General features: G+C 37.1%; 1 protein-coding gene and 1 pseudogene across 2 annotated transcripts; one reads left to right on the top strand and one right to left on the bottom strand.

Moving 5' to 3' along the window:
- Window positions 1-320: 320 nt before the first annotated feature.
- On the top strand, window positions 321-21420 carry FGF5 (fibroblast growth factor 5; the record flags this gene model as incomplete). The annotated part of the gene is made up of 3 exons (XM_079776317.1): window positions 321-666; window positions 8296-8399; window positions 21070-21420. 3 exons carry the CDS (start codon window positions 321-323, stop codon window positions 21418-21420), a joined length of 801 nt encoding a protein of 266 aa, XP_079632443.1.
- LOC307102209 (large ribosomal subunit protein uL23-like) lies at window positions 14811-15331 on the bottom strand (annotated as a pseudogene). Its single transcript has 2 exons — window positions 15231-15331; window positions 14811-15186 (listed from the first exon to the last, which is right to left on the bottom strand). The product of its transcript is annotated as a large ribosomal subunit protein uL23-like (transcript).
- Window positions 21421-22239: the final 819 nt, after the last annotated feature.

Genomic DNA, 22239 nt, shown 5'->3' with positions numbered 1-22239 from the left:
CTCCCTCCTCCACACCCCCGCCCCCGGGACCGCCCGGCGCCCTCCTCGCACCGGCCGGAGAGTCTACCCAGCGGCGGGTGAGGGGAAGCCTCGCAGGCGTGCGCCGAGCAGTGAGATCACTGGCGTTATAAATATCCCAGTGCCAGCGCCGAGATCCGTTCGGGTGGCCTCTCTCTCTCCCCTTCTCCCTCTCTCTCCCCCGAGGCTATGTCCACCCGGCGCGGCGAGGGGGGCAGCGCCAGAGGCACGCAGCCGCGCGGGGGCTACAGAGCCCGGAGCCAGCCCTACAAGATGCACTTAGGACCCCCGCGGCTGGAAGAATGAGCTTGTCCTTCCTCCTCCTCTTCCTCAGCCACCTGATCCTCAGCGCCTGGGCTCAAGGGGAGAAGCGCCTCGCCCCCAAAGGGCACCTCGGACCGGCTGCGACGGGTAAGATCCCGGGAGGCTCCAGCAGCCGCCGGAACAGCAGTAGCGCGACGTCTTCCTCCGCCTCCTCCCCCGCGACCTCTCCGGGCAGCCAAGGCAGCGGCTCGGAGCAGAGCAGTTTCCAGTGGACGCCCTCCGGACGCCGGACCGGCAGCCTCTACTGCAGAGTGGGCATCGGTTTCCATCTGCAGATCTACCCGGATGGCAAAGTCAATGGCTCCCACGAAGCCAATATGTTAAGTAAGTTGCTCGCTCTGCTCGCTCTCTAGAAAGCCCTGTCCTAAGCGGGTGGCCGGACATTGGGGAGGGACAACCGGTCATTCCCAGGGCCACCGGCTCCCCTGCCGAAGCCCCCGGGGCCGAGGACACAGCCTGGCGGGTGGGGTAGAGATGCGTTTGTAGGGCGTGCACACACGCACCCCACTCGTGGGTAAGGAATGGCGATTCCTGAAGTGGAGGCTCCCTGGAGGCTGGTGCACAGAGATAGTACCTTGTTTCCAGTTTGCCTGTGCCTGGAAAAAACCCCCAGAAATCTCCCTCTTTCTCCTCCTTCAGCTTCTCTTTACTTTCTGCGTCTGTTTACGAGGCTAGCATTTTTTCAATAGGCATCCAAGTGTGTCCCTTTTCCTTACCCAGGACTTGTTATTTTTTTAGAAGAATGAAACTGACATATCCCCTGAACCACCACCATAAACCCCCAAAGAATATCAATATCAATATATATATATATATATATATATATATATATATATATATATATAGTATTTAACATATATGCATAGGTATATCTATGGTGTATACATATGTGCACGTTATACACATAAAGAATAATGTATATGTATATTCTAGGGGAGACTAGGTATCCCTGTTTGGAAGAAGATAGTGATCTGGCAAACTGGGCACGTTTAGAAAGGGCATCGTGGTGGACATTTGCATTTTAGCTCTAGCGTTGGGTTTAGTAGCGTTTAGTATCTTGAGAGGAAGACAACACCTTTAGAAAGAGCGGCTAGTCTTTGGTCCCCAAGGACAATTAGGGTAAAGTCCTTTATTTTAAAAGAAATTCAGAGGAGGTTCAATTCGGTACAGGTGCAAATTGTGTAGGTTTTTTTTTTAAAGCCAGGTTTTACATTTTCTTTCTGAGTTTTCTCTTTAGCTCTTTCTTTCGCGAATTTCTCCTTTCTCTTGTCTTCCCCCACCATCAGCATTTCCAGATACCACCTCCCTCCTCCGCTTCCTCTCACTGCCCCAGGCAGCTGGGGGTGTGCGCTGACGGGGCGGTCCCGCGGCTTTTCCTCGCTTGGGCCAGATCGCTCTTCCCGCGGGGTTAGTCCATCAGGTTGGCCCCCAGCTCCAGCCGACGCCGCAGACAGGGGCAAGGTGGCCCGGACACAGCGCTGCTGTCACGGCTCACGAGCGTCAGCCTGGTCGCTCCCAGGTGTGCTTCAATCTCCACCCTCGGAAAGTTTCATTGTGTCGGCCACTTACTATTTTCCTTCTGCCGAGAGCAGTGCCTGGCCCTCGGAAATTGCTCCCTTCATCTGTTGAGCGTCTACATTCCTCACTGAAGGATGAGGAAACCGGCTGGTAACTTGCCCCGGCTCAAACCCAGGACCATGCAGGCCACTGAGCTTCTGGTCCTCCAGGCTCTGGAGGAGCGCGGGTGCCACAGGGGGACTGACCTCCAGAGGGGAGGTGTCCACGACGGTGGGGGGTACCGGCCGGCCAGCCTCTGGCCTGGCGCTCAGAAGGCGGGGTGAAAAAGATCTCCCCGCGGCGGAGGTTCGCTCTGGAAGGGGGGCGGGTCGACGCCCACCCCCTGCCACAGGCTGGCGGCTCCGGCTGTGCAGCTCCAGCTGGCTGTGCTGCACGTGGTGGCGGGTGGCTTGGGCACACCGGAGCGAGGCCCTCCACATGCGCCTCCCCAAGTCCCAGGGACTCCCACACGCTTCTTAGAGGAGCCCATTTCTATGTTGTAAGGTTCATGTCACCATTATAAAACAACTCACCACCTTTGGTGATAGGGTGAAGGGGAATTTTCTGAGATTTCAGGAGCAGGAAAGTTAGGTCTCTTTCAGTAATTTCATTTATCCTTATTTAAACCCTTTACTCCATCAGACATCGGGCTCATTGCCCACTGCTAGGACTCTTTCCTCCTTTATCTTACGTGAAAACCTTTTTTATTCTGTTCTTGTAGTTAACCCAAAGTTAGCATGCAACAAACAGCAGCTTGGATCCCAGCGAATTAAAGAGTGTCTGGGGTGTGTTTTGTGTGCTAGGAATCTCTGAAAAACAGACTTAGTCCCAAGACATTCACCCCCTTCTCTTGGATAGAACCATAAAAAAAAAAAAAATTCAGCTTAGGCCTTGCCCAAGGGAAGTTGTAGAAAAGTATAGGAAGGAAAAAGAGAACAGCTCAACAAAGAATATTTTCAGCTCAGAAGACATTGACCAATATTTTATTTCTAAGATCTAATTTATTTTAAAATTCACTTTGAAAAATGCCTACAAAAGAACAGGGATGTTTTCTAAACAGTGACTAAAAGAACTTTTTTTAAACTAACACTTGCCTAATTAATTCCAATTTACCATAGCCTTACAGAGTTTAGTCTGTGTGTTTCACATGGCATGTGATCATTCATTCATCCATTCATTCATGCACCCAATATAGGATACCTATTTCACCCAGCCTGATATTTTGGTTACTATTGGGCTCATTGTGGGGTATCTTTTTGTTTTTGACTTCCATAGGTTTTTGTCACAGAGGGAACAATAACTAAAGGGTTCAAATCCTGGTGACTTTTCTGCTTTGTGATGCCTGGAGTGGCCAATACTACTTCATAAGATTTCGCTACCATTGATTCATGAAGAGAAGAGTGTATGGAACATGTCATATTTACTAGAATGGCATGCAATTTGGAAATTTAAAATGAGTCTCTGCCCTTAAGTAGCTGTGAAAGAGAAACAGAAGCCTGGTCATTACAGTTGGTCACATACCCCTTTGAAGGCACAGCACTTGATGGTTTCCTGACATATGCCAACTAAGGCATTGGTCATGGACTGTTGGTTACAGTCCAAGAGGAAGCATTTGTCTAAGTCTCACAAGAGACATTGAAAGAGCTGGTATCATAGAGGACAATAGAGGATACATCAGAATTTTACCTCATCACCTAATTCTACTGTCTGTGAGTGAGCAATGACAGAAAACATTTTTGTGTGTGTGTGTGTGTCACAGCTTGCTACTTCAGAAAAGAGTCAAAACTTTGCTATGAAGCTGCAATCTAACAGGTTCTTTTAAACTCAATAATTTTCTGTGATATTTGTGAGATCAAACATATATATGTATTTCCCAACTATCATGTGACATAAAATTTTTTGCAACTGTGAATGTTTTCTAGTTTCACTGTGAGAAGTACACACTGGCCATAGATTTTTGAAATACTATTTGTTGAGCTAAAATATACCACTTAATATACTCTTAATTTCTCTTATATAATAGTTAGCCCAAGTTTTGAAGACAGAGAAAAGAATCAAGCTTATTGCCCATCTACTCTTATTATGGGGGAATACCAGGGAAGGATTAAGAAAGATGGGACAAAAATAGATGATGAAATCCAATTATTGAATAGAAACAAAGGCTTTGCTTTAATTTATATTGATTAAAGTTAGTTTCAATACAAGGCTTCTGCTGTCTTATCTTGGGCTATTAAAGCATAGGCAATTATGTACTTCTCAATTTAGGGACCAAAAGTTTAAGACTATAACCATAGAAAATCAAAGTCTTCATATAAAATATGAAAATTCCAATCATATATTTTGGTTAAACTGAACCCTTAATTTTACTGGTCTTCAGAAATCTGAATTCACTATCAATTTTGATGTCATGTAGAATCAATCTTTATATTGTCCCCAAGCCTAGATAAAGCAGAATCTGTATTTATTGCATAGAAAAACTCAATTAGTTTGTGTTACTAATCTAATCAATGAAAACAGATAAACTGGATATTTAAGACTCAGACTTTATAATGACACAGCACATCTGTTGCTGTGTGAACAAAAATAGAGAAACTTCAGTTTTAAATTATTTTTCTTTGGGATTTTCAGATGGGGTATTGAAGGCTTTATATGGAGTATCTGCGTCTTATTAGGAATAGAGAGAAAAGAAAGAAGCCTATATAATTATTTAGTTGTCTCTACTAGAGTCCTATTGTTTTAAAAAATCTGGAGCAGACTAAAAAATCTAGGTATATATTTTCTTCCTGAAATACACTTATTTTGCATTGCATGCCTATGCTTGTAAGTAAGTGGATTAAACAGTGTGTGTATAATCTGAGAGACACCAAATGTTTGCCTCCTTCAACCTAGATGTCAACCCCAAAATTCCTGTATGAAAATTCCTTCTGTGAGCACTACACTTTTCCTTTGTTCCTCTTAAATGTGACTACCCTAGGAAAGATAACACCGTGTTGCTAGCACTCTAATGTGAATTCATTTATACTGACTGCCATTCCCTTGCTCCACTCCCCAAGCAAGAGAGGGCCAAAATAGCAGGAGAGTGCTAAAATATGGATGTGTGCATGTGGGTGTCCTGAAAAGGGAAAGAGGGCCAAAGAACACAATCCAACTTAGGGAACATTCATTGACTATCTATGATCTGTGAGACACACTTTGCCTTACACACTTTTGCTTAAGGATACCATCCCGGCATCCACAATATACATTGCAAATTTCCATCAAATTTATTATTACTGACTCACAATAAGAGTCAGGAAATTACTGAAATTAAAAAAGAATCCATTTTTGAGAAATGTTTCTTGGGATTTATATATGTATGATTTAAAATACATAGATTTATTATATAGTATATTATGCAAAAAAAACACACAAACCTTTAGTGAGTTACTGAGATTTAGCATAGTAAAATCATAGTAATCTCTTGGGGTGGCAGGAAGTTGAATTATAGGGCTTATAGAATCTGCTCTGATATTTTAGAAAAAGAGACTGAAATTACTTTTGAATTTCTGATTTTAACAACATTCACAATATTATGCCACAATTACATTAGGACTTAGAAGGTGATATCAAAGTTGCCTATGTGAAAAAACTATTATTTTATTGAATCTCATGTCTCCCCCTATAGTCCTCATAATTTTAAGTAGAATGATATATGTAAAAGTATTTTTTAAGCTTTCAATTAGATATAATTTTCTTAAAATGATAAAAATCCTTTCATTCTCAGACAATCTATAATTTCAGTACTGGAACTTACAAGAAAAGAAACCATGCACTATGTAATAAAATAATAACAATTCACATATATTATGAACTTCATCTTCCTCATATATAAAATTCATTATAATGAAAATTTTACATAACATATATCCACACAGAATGTACAGTTGTAGAAAAGAAGTTAAATGTGTAAAAATGGGTCTTTCTTAAAAAATAGAACATGTTAGTTGTTGAAACCAATAGTTTACATAGTCAATGTTTCCACTAAACAAATGTTTTTGGAGCCCTTTTATTTTGACCTCTTAAATGTTAGCCTGCAAATACTTAGTGACATTTTTATCTTTTATGCTACCATGTATTTTTTTCACTAGTACACAATACATTTGCATTTACAAAACCAGGTAATTTTCCAGAGAATGGAATAAAACACCTCTAACAATGCAGAACCGTGGATAAATTGGGGGAAAACATGCAACCAGTCTCTTCTATGCACTCCATATTGTCTCCTTTGCAGCTATCATTCACACCTAGAGACAGTTTCTCATGGTCTCTCTGTCTCACTTTGTAACATATTTACACAGTATTCACAATTCCATTCCCCATCTCTCAGATATCTAAAATTACTAATACCCTTTGCAAGATCATCCTGTAATTTTGATAGAAATATAACTTTGCATCAGATATCTATTTATGCTTTATTAAACCTGCTACATCCTATAGTGTTTTTAACTTTACAAAATATTCTGTGTACTTTGTTACTATTTGATAAAATGATAATGCTTCTAAATCTTTGGATGTGCATCAAAGTCAATTTATATAGCAAAATCTATTAGAAATAGCATTTTGAACACATTTTGCAATAAAGAATTTGAGATAGCAGTTTCTTTCTAAAAGCAAAAGAAGTTTCTTTTAAATAGTTTTTGGGTGTTTTTTTTTTTCCTTCTAAAGAAACATCTACTACAAAATTGGTAGCTGCAGTTTTCTTGAGATGTGTTTTTTTTTATTCTGGGTTAAGAACATTTATAACAAAAATAATAGTTCTGCTACTCCTCCCCCCCCCCATAAGCTTTCTGATCAAGTATTATTCAGCAGTTGAGTTTAATAAATAAGCAGCTGTATTTGCTGCAATTCTAAGTATTAGCTCACATTGTGCAACATAAGTGCTCAATAAAGATATTCATATGTATTTATAAATATGTATGCATATCCACAATATACCACTTTTTTGTAAATTGAATAAATTTGTATGTATTTAAAATACTCCAGGGGGAGATTATTTCGAGAAAATCAGGTGAATTTTTCTATTCAGCAGAGTCTTATTGAGATCTTAATCAGTTATATGCTCAAAATATTAAATATTGAAAAGTTGAAATTTTTTCCCTTGTCATTCCCATCTTGTTTCCTTCATTTCTTCCTAAGACAGGTCCCTTTGTTGCACCAATGAACTATATTATTATTTTATTTTATTTATTTTTTTATTTTTACAATTTGATGTAGGCAATTAACAAAAAGCACCATGCTTTTCTTGTGTTCATATAACACAGAAAAACAGGCAGGAATTCCAATTACATAGAGATTGAGTCTCATTTTTTAAAATGCTCTGTGAACTGTGGTGTGTGATTTTCTTGACCAAGTAGATGTGGGCTTTCAAATTATTATAGGAGACAGAGGGACTTTGACTTGATAATATTAACTATGAAATAGCAAATATAAGCATTAACAAAATAAAATACCTCATTAAATTTTTTTCCAGAAAAATCATTCAAAATACAAGTTGTCTCAAACCATAATCCATTAAACACCTCATTGAGCCAATAATCCCGTGAGTTACACTGCCTTTAGTATCTTGTTATGTGTAATCTTTAAATAAGCTGCTCACTAAATGATCGAGTTGGTATATATGGATTTGTACTTTTATAATTATGGTGGTTTGAGAGGATGGTTTTCTTTTATGTAAAAAAGTATTGTTTTTATGTTTTTAAGACTTTCACGAGTTTATGCTCATCTTCAGTACAGACGTTATGTGCTTTAATTTTAAATAGTTCATTGTCTGATAGAAAAACAATGCATGAGAATCATTTTGAAAAATAGTTTTCGAAGTCCTTCAATTTCTTTTTTTTTTTTTAAATATATTTTATTGATTTTTTACAGAGAGGAAGGGAGAAGGATAGAGAGCTAGAAACATCGATGAGAGAGAATCATCGACCAGCTGCCTCCTGCACACCCCCTACCAGGGATGTGCCCGCAGCCAATGTACATGCCCTGGACCGGAATCGAACCTGGGACCTTTCAGTCCGCAGACCGACGCTCTATCCAGAGAGCCAAACCGGTTTCTGCCTTCAATTTCTTTAGAACTTGAAAAGATTATATTGTCAACCATTATTTACTAAAAGTGACTGTAGGAAAAAAAAAAGAATTACTAAGGAAGTTGAACTACACTTTTGAATCTTGAAATCTATCATTTTAAATGAACATTTGATTGCTAGCCTCTTTTTAAATAATGAGTATAACAAAAACTGTTAAATACTTTTTCAAAAAATCACATTAATAAAGAATGGAAAGGATTTATGTAGAAATTTAATTCTTCACAATGGTATATGGAGGACTCTGTGTTTTATTTTGGGATTTCTGTCATCCTAGGTATTTTGGAAATATTTGCTGTGTCTCAGGGGATTGTAGGAATACGAGGAGTTTTCAGCAACAAATTTTTAGCGATGTCAAAAAAAGGAAAACTCCATGCAAGTGTAAGTAGAACCACTTTATATTTGTCGAAGGTGTTACAGAGATTTTACATTTGTACAATGGAATGAAGTGACTTTCTAAATTAATAAGTAGGTAGGAAAATTTGCCCCAAGAACTTAATGTATATTGTTTTTGTAAAATTATATGTACATTTAACCAAAACATTGTATGTGTTTTTGTAAGTGCTCATGTAAATATTTTATTTACTTGAAAAGATAGAGTCCTCAAAAATTTTAAGGATAATTGCATTTAAAAATTACATTCTCCAAGTGATTGCCATTATTTATTGTTTAAATGTTGTCCATGTGAGATAAATATTATGAAAATAACATATTATATAACATTTTAAATTTATATATTTATGATGATTATGTGTGTTTAGTTGATCAGGTTCTTTTTTAATTTTACAAGTTATTCATGATGTCAAAAATCGGGTCACGGTAATATAACATATTTTTATTTTAATAAGTATGGAGGGGAAAAAGCAATAATTAGACCACTTTGACCTTATATAGAGAAATTTTATTTGATCCATTTGTGAAATACTCATCTTACATTTTTGTTGCATCAAAAACAATTTTTAAAACTATAAAGACTTAATTTTGCACTCATAAACATTTCTTCAGGCCATATACATTTTGTAAGCAATTTATAAGTTATAAATTGCTTTGCTTTGTTCTGAAAATGTTGATTACTTGAGAAGCATTAACACATTTTAAAGGTGATAAAATATGTTTAGCTTAGTTTTCCTACACAAAGATTCTGTTAATTTCTATTAGTATATATGCACAGCACTTAAAAGTGATTTGTGCTTTTTCTATAGTATACTAAGTTTTGTCACATTTAAGTCATTTGAAAAAGCAAGTCTTTAATGATAGTCCTTTAATCCTTATTCCCTTTCATTTGTATTACATGAATTAGAGAAAGATCACTTTTCCAGTTTTCAAAATATATAGGAAGTTTTAATTGAGTGCAATCAATTGAAATTTACTATTTATGATTTCTACTTTACAGACCTTTAAAAAACTCAACGAGAACTCCATTTGATTCAGTGTGTAAGACTTCCCCTACCATCTAAATGTGATTTGTTAAATACCACTTGGAGGAGGCAATAGAATTCAAGAGATTTCTACAGTTATTTGAGGATTAAAGGAGATAACACATGTAAAGCTTTTAGATCAGTGTTTGGTACATTGTAAGTGCTCAACAAATATTACTTATTAGTATATGATGTTCTAAATATAATAATCTACTGAAACTTCAGTTTATTAAGATAAATGAAAAACCTTTATTACCTTTTTAATCACCCAACACCAGAATTATAAAATGATTTACCTAGTTTGTTTTCTGAGCTGGTTATTATATTCTAGCAAGCTATAATATAGTATTCATAAAATAATTGCTTTTTGATTTTCTAAATTATTTTAAGGGGCAGATTTCTGCTTGCTTTGGAAATGCCACTTTATTTTTAAAATTTTGATTTTGAAAAATCCACATATAGAATAGAAAACAATGACCAAACATCTGCATGGAATAACTTCTCCTCATTCAACTTCAAGCTTATAAAAGATTGAAACACCTTCAAAATCCATCAGAACAATATGCAGTGCATGTATAAAAACTTTCTCTTACTAGTTTGTTTTGGGTGAAAATATTGATTTTTTTTCATATTCATGCTCTAGTACATGAAAAAAAAATAGGCTAAACTTAGGCCAGCTTAAGGATAATTGCCACAGAAAGCAAAGTATTACAAATGGATGCCAATTAGAAAGGTCAAACTGAGAGGTTAGGATACATGATTCCTCTGTCAAAAGCAAGTAACAAATTTCCAGAAATTTGACCCAAATGTCTAAGGATGGCTGGCTGAAATAATGCAGATAATGCAAAAACAGCATCTGTTATTCTTTCTCATTTTGGCAGGCTAAAGTTATTTCATGGAATAATGACTTTTAAACAGTACAAAGCAAGTCTTGCTCTTGTCACTCACGGAAACCCTTTGATATAAAAGTCATTCTGATGACTTTGAGCTGAATTGTAGATAAAAAATTAAGCCCCATGATTATGCGGATTCTTTTTAAACCAATTGTCTAAGCCCACTTTTTCTTATCAGAGCTTTTATTAGCACTTTTTTCCCCCCTCGCTGGAAACCTAATTAAATTATAAAGTGATTCATTTTGAAAGAAGTTGAATTTAGAAATAGTATTAATCCTAGCAATTATCCGTTTTAATCCCAGATGTTTTCTTTCCTGTTATCAATTTCTACTTAAACATGTTGAAAAATTGTTAGTGTAACTTTAATATACTTACAGTACTTGAATTAGTTGTCTTATAAAATTGTATGAAAATTAAAAAGGCAAAAAAACCTTATATTTTTAGGATTAAATGTGTAATTTGTGATTTGTTTCAAACTAATAATTGTGTAGAGGCATATAGTGAGTATCTTTATAATCATTTTGACACACACACACACACACACACACACACACACACACTAAGTCCTCACTTAATGTCATCAAGAATTTCTTGGAAACTGCAAATTTAAGCAAAACTATGTATAAGGAAACCCATTTTACCATAGGCTAATTGATATAAACACAAGTTAATTACTATGGCATATCTCATCACAAATCATCACAAAACTTCTAAATAAAGACCCCAAACATTTGTAATATTAAACATGGAAAGAAATGTGAGCTATACAGATATTTAAGAAAGATTAATAAGAACAAGTAAGATAATTCTTCTACAAGCCGCTTATTCAGTTCAGGGTCGCAACAGCTCAGGGCACCGGATGGGAACACATCATGGCCTGGACACCCTTCCATTGAGGGTGCAGTCATACACACCCACACTCACTCACACTGGAATAATTTAGACATGCCAGTTCAGTTCGTCTCAAGTGCACATGGTTGGGATGTGGGGAGACACTGTAGTCCCCAGAGAAAACTCATGCAGACATTATGAGAATGTGCAAACTCCACACAGACAGTGGACCCAGCCCAAAATAGATTTTTTTTTCTCAGCAGTGCTATAATAAAATGGTGTTGAAGGAAATAACATTATTCGAGGACCTGCTCTATGTATAAAGTCATCACGTACATCTTAAACTTACACAATGTTATATGCCAATTATGTCTCAATAAGATTGGAAACAATTTAAAAATTAATAAAGATTACGTTTAGAGTTTTACCTATAAAGTAAATTTGAAATAAACAATGTAAAGTGTTCATATAATTATGGGGAAAGTAAATCAATAGTCTGTTGAGAAACATTCATGGAAAATTGTAGATTCTCAACCTGGTTTTTATATTAACAATCAGAATATTAAATATCAGTTACTAGACAAAGATAATGTATTTTCAGAATTCTTTAAAAGCTCTTTGACTCACAGTATCTCATTACATAATTAGAGGAAGAGTCTCAGAGATATTTAAATATTTCCCTAAGTTAACACAGTTAAGTGATTGAACTAGACCTATATCCTTTTAAAATTCTGTCTTTCTCTTTTCAGGCTATAATGCTTGATAGGTAAAAGTTAGTTTACAAGAAGATATTATGTTTTATTTGGAACTAATTACATTGTTTTCACCTATTATTTTATAGAAATTAATAATTTCATGATTTAATAATACTTTTTATATTACATTTTAAAGAACAAATACTGTGGTTTATCTTTAGAATATTTTGCTTTTCCATCCCCAATTCTCCACCCCCACACCCAACTCTTTCTCTCTCTCTCTCTCCCTCTGTCTGTCTGTCTGTCTCTCTCATTCCAAGCTCTTTTTGAAATATTTTTTTTACCCCATCTACTTCTGTGTTTCCTCAATGCTTGCTTTTAAAATCTGGAAAAAGGGGGATGTGTTTGCCACAGAACTTATCACTGAGTTTGACAAATGTTGGTTATTCAATGTGATGATGACTTTCTTAGGGAACCCCCGTTAAGATGAACTTTCAAAACAGAGAAGAGATCTGTGCTGTCCACAGAAAATCTTCATTTAGAAAATGCATCATTGTCAATGGACACAAAGATGGGAAATAGAGATATCAGCCTAGAATGGTTAGACTTGGGCAACATTTACTCCGATTTCTTTTGTGTGCTAAGTTTGTTAACTCTGTTAGAAGTTTTCTTTGAACTTCAGCCATCTTAGTACACATTGCTCCTTGCACTCATTCAATGTACATACTCTAACTAATCTACATGCAGCTCTCCTTAAAACCTCTGCTACTATAATCTAAATATACAATGCAATCAAATCCTACCATGCAGTTTTTTTCAGCATTCTTTACAAGGATGAAAATGTATGGTCTTCTCAAAGTGCACTGGAAATCAGAAAGAGTAGGAGTAGAAAATTGCATCGCAAAGAGTCGTGAGGGTTAGTCAGAGCCCTCGCTGTGACCTCTTTCTGAACTCATCATTCCCAGCCTGGGATCCCTTATAGAACTGAGCTTCCTTCTCTCTCTGCCTCTATCTTTTTGTCTGTCTGTTCCTGCTCCTTCTTGACACTGTTCCTGCTCTCTCCTCAGGTTTGTTGTGTTTATCGAAAGTCCAATAGAGAGCCTTTCTGCATTTATCTGAGATGGGTCCAGATGTAAGAGGCCTTGAGCATCGTGGTTCAGAGCACAATTAGACTGTGTAATTCTACTTAACTTAAACTGTATCATTATGTTTAATTTTTCTATTCCTTGGTTTTATCAAGGTTGAAAGTAGGAAAATTCAAGTTACAATCTATTGTGATAGTTTGTGCATGTAAAACACTTAGACTAGTGTCTGGAAACTATATCAGCATTTCATGTTAAAAACAAACTTGAATTGCTCTCAGGCAGCTGTTTGATGACCCTCAATCTCCTCTCTTAGAAGACTTTCTGATTTGGGGGTCAGGCAGCTGTGACCCCTCAGATATTTAGACCATTCCCAAATCCTATTTATTATTGACTCCTTTTTTTTTCCTTGAGGTCCAAACTTTTCATGTATTGAGTAGCCCTTATCTCCTGGGTTTTTCTTTTTCCAAGGAACCTAATTTGAAAGCAAAATTCCCAGGTTCAAGCTCTTAATGAGACAAGGATTTCCAATGCTCATAGTCATAATTCTTTCAGAGTCCGATTGTGCACTTCGTTTTTCTTTTCCTTCCAAAAATGTAAATCCCAGAAAAGGTGGTTATCAGATATTCTTCAGTCTAAAGTATGCATGACAGCTCATTGCCTATTGGAGAAAAACATTTCAGTTTATTTTAAAGATCCAGAGAGAAGCATGTGGTGGTATTATTTTTGTTTCTCGGGGTTTTAGGGGATCATGTTTGGAAGGAAAGCTAATTGCAGAGTTTACGAAACAGGCCTGGAATGTGTGCTTGATCAGCCCTAAGCAAGGACGAGAACGTCCTCCTTTCCCGGTTTTGGAGGGTGCCAGCTGGCTTGCCTGGGATAAGAGTCTGAACTGGACTTCCTGTGCTGGGGGCAGAGTGAGGAGGAGTGGGCAGTCCCTAGAGCTGGGCATGTTCACTGCAAAGGTGAAATGGAGGCTTAAGCAATAGTTATCATCATTAAAACAATAACTTATTAAGCATTCTCCTCTTCCAGTCAAAACCATGAGCTTAATAAAGACACTGAATAGAAACTTCCGTTGTCTTCTAAGAGCTTTCCATTTAGAGAGTAAAGTTGAATGTGTAGTAATTCAAGCTCAAAAATGGGTTCAGGACTCTGTTTTTGCAGTAAAGATCAGTGTTCCCTCTTTTTACACTGTGTGCATCTGGTTAGAAGGCCTATTTTACTGAGAAAATTTGGTTGTGAGGATGTGACTTGTAGCTTCAGAAATCCATTTTAGCATAAGGCATGAGCTGGTGTTATATTTCTCTGATGGCTTGGGGAGTGGCATTTGGTTTTCATCAGTATTTTACCATGAAACAACTTCAGGGCAGGTGAAACTATAAAAGCCTAGGAGATGCCCGTGGGTTGTGTGGTGTTATGGAAAGAGCTTGAATCTAGGAATCAGAAGATCTGAGATTGAAGTCACAGGCCTACCCTGGCACTTGATGAATGTGGGGCTTTAGATGAATCATTTTCCTTACATCTCTGACTGGAAAATCAGATAAGAACATTCTAATAGTTATGGAATTATTGTGAGAATTAAATAATATATGTAAAACACCTCAATAGCCCAGCTTTATTGAGTGATTAAGAGCATTAGAAAGAAAAATTCTATCTTATGTTTCTCCAAGTGTGGCCTTCACTTCACCCGCATCAGAATCTCAGGGGATGCTGGTTAATGATACAAATCCAGGGTCTCACCTCAGACTTACTAAAACACCATTTCTGGACATAGCACCTGGGGAATCCACATTTGGAATCAGCTCCATGGGTAATTTTTTTTTTACAGTCTAAAATTTTTTGTATTTAGAATTAGGCAGCTGGACTCAGTTTAGATGATCCCAATTTTGTTGACAACATCCAAAGCATCATAGTCAGGAGCCAGTCTAACATATGCCTTCTTCTCTCCATCAGGCCTGATCAAGGTTTTGATCTTGGCTACTTCAATGTCAAAGAGCATTTTCACAGCTTCTTTGATCTGGTGCTTGTTGGCCTTGACATCCACAGGGTACACAAGTCTATGGTTGCCTTCTATCTTCTTCATGGCTGACTTGGTAGTCAAGGGGACTTTGATGATAGCATAGTGGTCAAGCTTGTTTCGACTTGGGGTGGTTTTCCAAGGATATTTAGGTGTTTTCTAAGCAATAGATTCTTCTGCTGTGGGAAGGTGGGTGACCTATGGTTCTTCTTTCTGCCATGGGAAGGTGTGTGTGTGTGTGTGTGTGTGTGTGTGTGTGTGTGTGTGTGTGTATGTGGCTGTGGACACCTTTTAAAATTGCTTTCTTGGCCTTCAAAGCCTTTAGCTTTGGCTTTGGGAGGGGCAGGGGCTTCCATCTTCCCTTTCAGTGCCATCTTCTTTAAAAAAAAGTCCCTGAGTAATTTTAAGTCAATTCATGAAATTTGGACTAGAAATCCTATGGTTGGCATTCTTCACTACATGACTTCAGGTTAGTTTATTATTAAACCAACTTGTATGTTCCCTTGGTTGTTGAGTAGGAAGAACTGAGATATATAATGGACAGTTGGGCAGGGCTAAGCAGGAAATGTGGCCATGTCCTGGAGAGAGCATTGTATGGCTACACAGTAAAGAGTAAAAGGCCGCCTCTCTGTGAGAATGGAGCCCTGTTCTGGGGTACTTGGCTTGGGAGCAATTGGAGCAGGGCCTGGTTTTCAGCCTTCACTCATCATCAAAAGCAGGTGCCTCTGTGCTGGGAACATCCTACACAACCATGCAAAACAGCTCAGGTTAAGGGCACCTGTCAGGGGCAGCCCACTAGTAGGAGTGGGGATGGGAACCAAGAAGCACTTCAAGGAAGCAAGGGAACGAGAAGTAGAAATGCATACAGCAAGGAAACTGCTTAGAGCACAATTGGTCTGTAATTGTTTTTTATTATAGTCTATAATAATATTTTAATTATTTAATAATATTACAGCCTATAAAACATTTTAATTACTTATATTTGGTTATTTCTTAACTTTATAAGGTTTAAGGGAAAGAGGTGAATTAAATAAAACAAAATACAATAAAGAATTAAAATTGATTAAATAACCAGCAAATATCAAGGTTTATGCAGGTGCCAGTCTGAGTTCACTTCTATACCTCTTTCACAAATTGCACATTTACTTCTACAGTTCACTTAATAAGAATAGGTATTTGTTTGAATAGCTTCACTTCATTCGTTACAAGATCCTTAATTATCATACCACATGATATTTACTAAGAAACAAAACTATCTTAAAAGGGTTTAGAAATACTTTTAAAATACAACTTCAGAAAGCATTTTGTTTGATTTAATTGACCCTCAGATTTCAATTATTATTTTTTTTGGAATATCCCAGTTAATCAAAGTTTTACCTTCTTTGAACTAAATTTGATCTTTCTTCTAACTATCCATGTATCCTTACTGTGTGCAGAGATGAGTATAATCAGTAAAGTGTTCCTCTAATCCCAAAGTTCTTGTTTTCCTTAACACCACCAGGTTTTCCTTCTGAATAATTCAGCTATTCAAGCAAAAAAATAGTTTAATAAGTTTTATTTGTTTTGTTAATTAGGACTATATTAAATTACATAGAAATTAGCTGATTTGAACATTTATTTTTAATTTTGCAATTATGGCTTATAAATGTAACTTTTTGCTAACCTAGTTACTATTTTTTAAATTTCTTTTTAATAATAGTTGACATACAGTGTTAAATTATTTTCTGGTGTACAACAGAGTAATTCAACATATATACCTTGAAAAATGACCTCTACAATAAGTCTAGTACCCCTCTGACACTGTACATGGTTATACTGATATTAATGACTCTGTTCCCTATGTTGTACGTTATATCCCCATGATTTATTTTATAACTGGGTGTTTGTAGTTCTTAATCCCTTTTTTCTTTTCTGCCCAACATCCTACCCTCTATGTCTCTGACAACCATCAGTTTGTTCTCTGTACCTATGAGTTTGCTTCTTTTTCATTTGTTTTGTTTTTCAGATTCCACATAAAAGTAACATCACATGGTATTTGTCTTTTTTTGTCCAACTTAATTCACTTAACATAATACTGTCTAGCTCCATCCTTGTCATAATCACAAGATTGTATTCCTTTTTTATGGCTAACTAATATTCCATTGAATGTAACTTGTTTTTACACTTGCAAGATCAAGGACAAATTAAAGAGAAAAACATAGATAATTTAGGTCAACAAAGAATTTGGGCAGGACAATGTGTATATTGTTTTTCCTTGTAAAAGTGGCGACTAGCACAGTGTTTGGCATGTAATATAGTCAACAACCATCTGTAGAATAAATTTGTGGGGGGAAAAAAGAATTTGAAACATAGAGGTTCTTTATGAACCCCTTAATAATTGGTTTTGTTGTAGTGGCCAATGGAGGTAGGGCAATGAGGTGATGGAGGTCTTGTTTTCAATAGCTTATTTGAAACTTGATTCACCTGTCCACTTCACAGCTTAACTGTAGAAAAAGGTCTTTGTATCAACTTCACTATTATTTCCTAGGGAAATAATACAGTTATATTATTCAAAAAGTACTATTTTGCTGAAGGACTTCTTATAATTCAAAGGAGATTTTAAAGGTAGCCCAGAAAACTTATTATCCAAAATTGTGTCATGGTAAATGTACATGCATTTAAATTCCTGTAGCTGAGACCTATGCTGCTTACTGACTCTGCTATAAGGATGCTCTGCTCAGGGTCACAATCTTGTCTGAAAAAGAACTCACAGGAGCAGTCGGTACCTCAAGAAGAAACTAGATCTCCTGATGAAAAAACTCCCTACAATGTTTGTTTCAAATGGTTCTGTTCCATCATAGCTGGATGAATTTTTCAGACAAAACATTAAATGAGAAGTCAATTAAGAAAGCCAAAACAGTCTGACCACTGTACTCCTGTCTTAATGTGGGATTTAGAAGGACTGAGTGACTGCTAGTAGTGTGTGGTCCTCAGGTTCTGAATACTTCTACCCCGGGTGACAATTAGGTGACCCTGGAAAAATCCAGAGCCCGAACAGCCATCTTTTCTCTTAAGAAAGATCTTCAGAACATGAATCTTGAGGAGGAAAAGAGAAAGTTTTTAGATGAAATAATTTTAGTGGGTGGAATCGGTGGGCTCTCACTCATGTGAAGACCTTAAGGTGGAATTGCTACAGGTTTCATTCAATGTGGTGTGTGTGTGTGTGTGTGTGTGTGTGTGTGTGTGTGTACCACACCACTAAAAATGACATGCCTTTCCTTTATTTTCTTTGACAATGTCAGGGTAAAAAATAGGTTACATAAATGCAGTACATTTAAACCTATCTGTGAAAACTGGATAAAGCAATCACAGCTATCGTTATTTTAGGAAAATGGATTTCTGTGAAACAGTAGTAGAAGTCAGGTCAAGGTATAATGTATTATTTACTTTTAAAAATGTTTTAAAAATGTATTTTGAGAAAAAAATGTTAGCCACGATAATTATACCGCTACTTTAAAAAAATGAAATCCCTCACAACTTTCTACTGCCTATCCTTTTATGTAGCAGATAACATTCCAAATGGCTGTCTATAGCTTTTATTTTGAAATAAAGCTTTGGGATTATCTAATTGAGTGAAAGAGCATTCAAGTACTTTTAAGAGCTAGGCACCTATAGACAAATGTAGATTTGATTTGTAAAAAAAGTCTTTTTAATTAAAAAAATAATAGGAGCAATAAATGAGCTCTTCTAAAGTGATGTCAGCACAGCACCCTTGGCCTAGACATAGGCTGTAGGTTATAGGATGAGAGAAAAACACCTGCTTCCGTCTACTAGAGGTCAAATCCAGAGAATCACAGTAGCCTTGCGGACGTTCCAGATATATAGCCACATGGCCCCCAAACTAAGAGCTTTATTGATTGAACTACACTTGAGTGTAAAATGTCACACATAAGGTAAATGTGCTGTTGGAGATGCTCTGGAATTATTTTTTTTCTGTTGTCCGTGTTTTGCACAAACAACATTCCATGTGGCCATATCAACAGATCTGTGTAGATGGCCTTGCAATGTTTAGACTTTCAGATTGGTGTTGTGATCTACACTGCAGAAAAAAAGTTTGGCATAATTAGAAAAATCAAGGACTTTGAATTTCAGTGTAGAACATCTTGGTCTGACATAGAAAAAGTGTATCATATACAGCAGGTCTTCAAATAACATCACTTTGTTCAATGTCATTTCATTATAACATTGACGAGGAAAAAATATTGAATCCTGGCCAGCATCACTGTCTGTGTGGTATCTGCCATTGTTCCATGTCTGTGTGGGTTTTCTCTGGGGATTCTCGTTTCCCCCTGCATCCCAAAGATACACACATGAGCTGAACTGGTGTGTCTAATTGTCCTTGGCTGCCCTTGACCCTGAACTACAATAAGGGGTTAGAAGGGAATTCTCTTACTTGTTTTCATTAATCTTTCTTAAATGTCTGTATAGCTCACATTTCTTTCCAAGCTTAGTATTAGAAGGATTTGGTTCTTTATTTAGAAGTTTGTGATGTTTTTGTGATGAGAAAATATGTCAAAGAACTTACCTTGTGCTTATAGCAATTAACCTATGGCAACATTGGTTCCTTTATATTCCCTTTCACTTAAATTCTCATTGTCCAAGAACCTATTGATAATGTTAAGTGAGGACTTACTGTACATATATATAGTGTTTTTATATATAGGCATCAACTATTGGGTATTTCCAAGCCCAGGAATTCTATACAAATGGCGCTCCCTGAAATTGTGAAACCTGGTGGTCTGGTTTAGGATAGGAATTATAATTCTTTTGGGGGTTATGGACTCATGTTTGATGAAAGGTACAGATCTTTTCCCTAGAAAAATATATTTTGATTCTCCCACTACTAGCCCTATGCGTGTAAGGATTGTGAATATAAGGACCTTAAGCTAAGACCTCATTTGACGGAATTGGTCTTTGATCACATGTTTGTCTGACTCCATGCTCAGCCTCTTCCCCCACACCATATTCCTTCTGTTTCCACTACTAAGCCATTGCCGAGCTCATGCTGGCCTACTTTGTCAGCCTCATCTCTTGCTCCTTCTCCCGTGCATCCTGAGTGGAAGTCACACTGCATTACTCACAGTAGTGTCATGCTGACCTGTGAACATGCTGTTCCCGCTGCTCCCTGAACATCCCTCATCACCTGCCTCACTACCTTAAGTCTCAGCTCAAAGGTCACCTTTTTTAAGAAGACTTTCCAGCTCTCTTTCCTGCTATCTCATTCTCTTAGATTCCCCTCCTTTACACTATCATTGTTCTCTCTGCATTTCGCTGTCATAATTCCATTTACCAAGCTGCACTGTAATAGATGCCAACTTGTCTACTTTTTCTACTATTTCAATGGCAGATAGTGTGTGTGTGTGTGTGTGTGTGTGTGTGTGTGTGTGTGTGTGTGAGAGAGAGAGAGAGAGAGAGAGAGAGAGAGAGAGAGAGAGAGATTGAGAGAGAGAGAGAGAGATTTGGCTGAAGTATTGCTAGTGATTCAAAAGAGTAATTTTTTTCTTCCCGGCATCAGATATAGCCTCTTGTATCACAGTGTGAAGATATATTTTTCTCCTAAAGAAATCTAACACATGCAATATTAATAGAGCCATATGCTAGCCCTCTCTCAGTACCATGGTTCCCACTGATAACACTGAAAAATGTATTATTGTTTCAAAGGAATAACATGACCGCATTTCTCTGATCATGAATTCATGTTTTACTATGCAATTGTTTCTTAGTAATACAGTTCTATTTTCTTGATGGCTTAAGAGGGGAACATCTTATAAGTTAATTTTTTAACTACAAATTTCAAAGTAACTTAAAAGCAGTACCAGAATTTAAATATAATAATAATTCCTGTTATCTTTTATATATATTGATATTATTTTACTAAGTACATAATAAACAGAAATCAGCATTATAGAGATGAATAAAGACTGTTAAACAAGCAAGTATTTCTTTATAAAAGAGAATGTAGTAGGAGGGCAGGGGTCGATGGAAGATTTGTTTTTTCCTTTATTGTACAAGATCTCATTTTATCACACACTGAAAATATTATTGCTACTTAAATGTCTGTTTCCTCCCCCAGGCCAAATTTACAGATGACTGCAAGTTCAGGGAGCGATTTCAAGAAAACAGCTATAACACGTATGCCTCAGCAATACATAGAACTGAAAACACGGGACGTGAGTGGTACGTGGCCCTCAACAAGAGGGGGAAAGCGAAACGAGGCTGCAGCCCCAGGGTGAAACCTCAGCACATCTCTACCCACTTCCTGCCAAGATTCAAGCAGTCTGAGCAGCCAGAACTCTCTTTCACAGTTACTGTTCCTGAGAAGAAGAAGCCACCTAATCCTGCCAAGCCAAAGGTCCCGACCCTTTCTGCACCCCGGAAAAGTCCCAACACAGTGAAATACAGACTCAAGTTTCGTTTTGGATAATGTTCATCTTGGCCTTGTGAGAAGCCACAGGCCCCCCTCAGGAGTTTCCACAGGTGTCTTTACAGCTCTGGAGAAAAATTTGGACACAGCTTCAGCTCCACTACACCGCAGTGAAGTCAGGGCATTTGTTTCAGTGGGACTGAAACAAAAATGTTTGCTGGTAGGAACTGAACTGGAATTCTTTGTACGGATACAGGGAGCACACTGCCTCAGTTCAGTAAGACATGAAGCTTTTTGCCTAATGCTTAGTGCATACTAGGACTCTGTTTTCAAGAAGTTAAACAGTGTGGACTATGTATTTTTTTGACTTTTACAGATCAACCCAAAAGAACATACATGACATGTGTTTTTTTTTGTTTGTTTGTTTCCAAAGAATATTTTGATGCAGATAAAATATTTTATTAACTTTTGTTTTTTGTGTTTTTTAAAAAAGTACCTCTGCATTGAGCATATTTTCTTACTTTTATTATTTTAATTAATATGACACAACCATTTTAATGAATTATAAGTGTGTTTATAGCCCATATGTAACATGTGAATTTCTTTTTCATTTTCCTTGTTCATTGCACTTTTTATTTTTATTATATATTTTTACCATACCTCAGATAATGTAAGTTTAGTTCTACATCTTAAAATGTTTAAATTCTCTTCAGTACACCAAAGACTCAGCTTGAATTTGTGTGTGTGTGTGTGTGTGTGTACTCGTGCGTGTGTGCATACATAAATTCATGACATGTGAAATTGTGGCGGGGCTATAATGGGTTAGAAATAAGGACATTTTGACGGGATTAATAGTTGGAGATAAGGAAGAGGATTAGA

This window comes from Cnephaeus nilssonii (assembly GCF_951640355.1).
Source record: "Cnephaeus nilssonii genome assembly, chromosome: 1".
NCBI classification, from domain to species: Eukaryota; Metazoa; Chordata; class Mammalia; order Chiroptera; family Vespertilionidae; genus Cnephaeus; species Cnephaeus nilssonii.
Note: the sequence above shows the minus strand (reverse complement) of the source record. Positions and strands in the feature narration are given on the sequence as shown.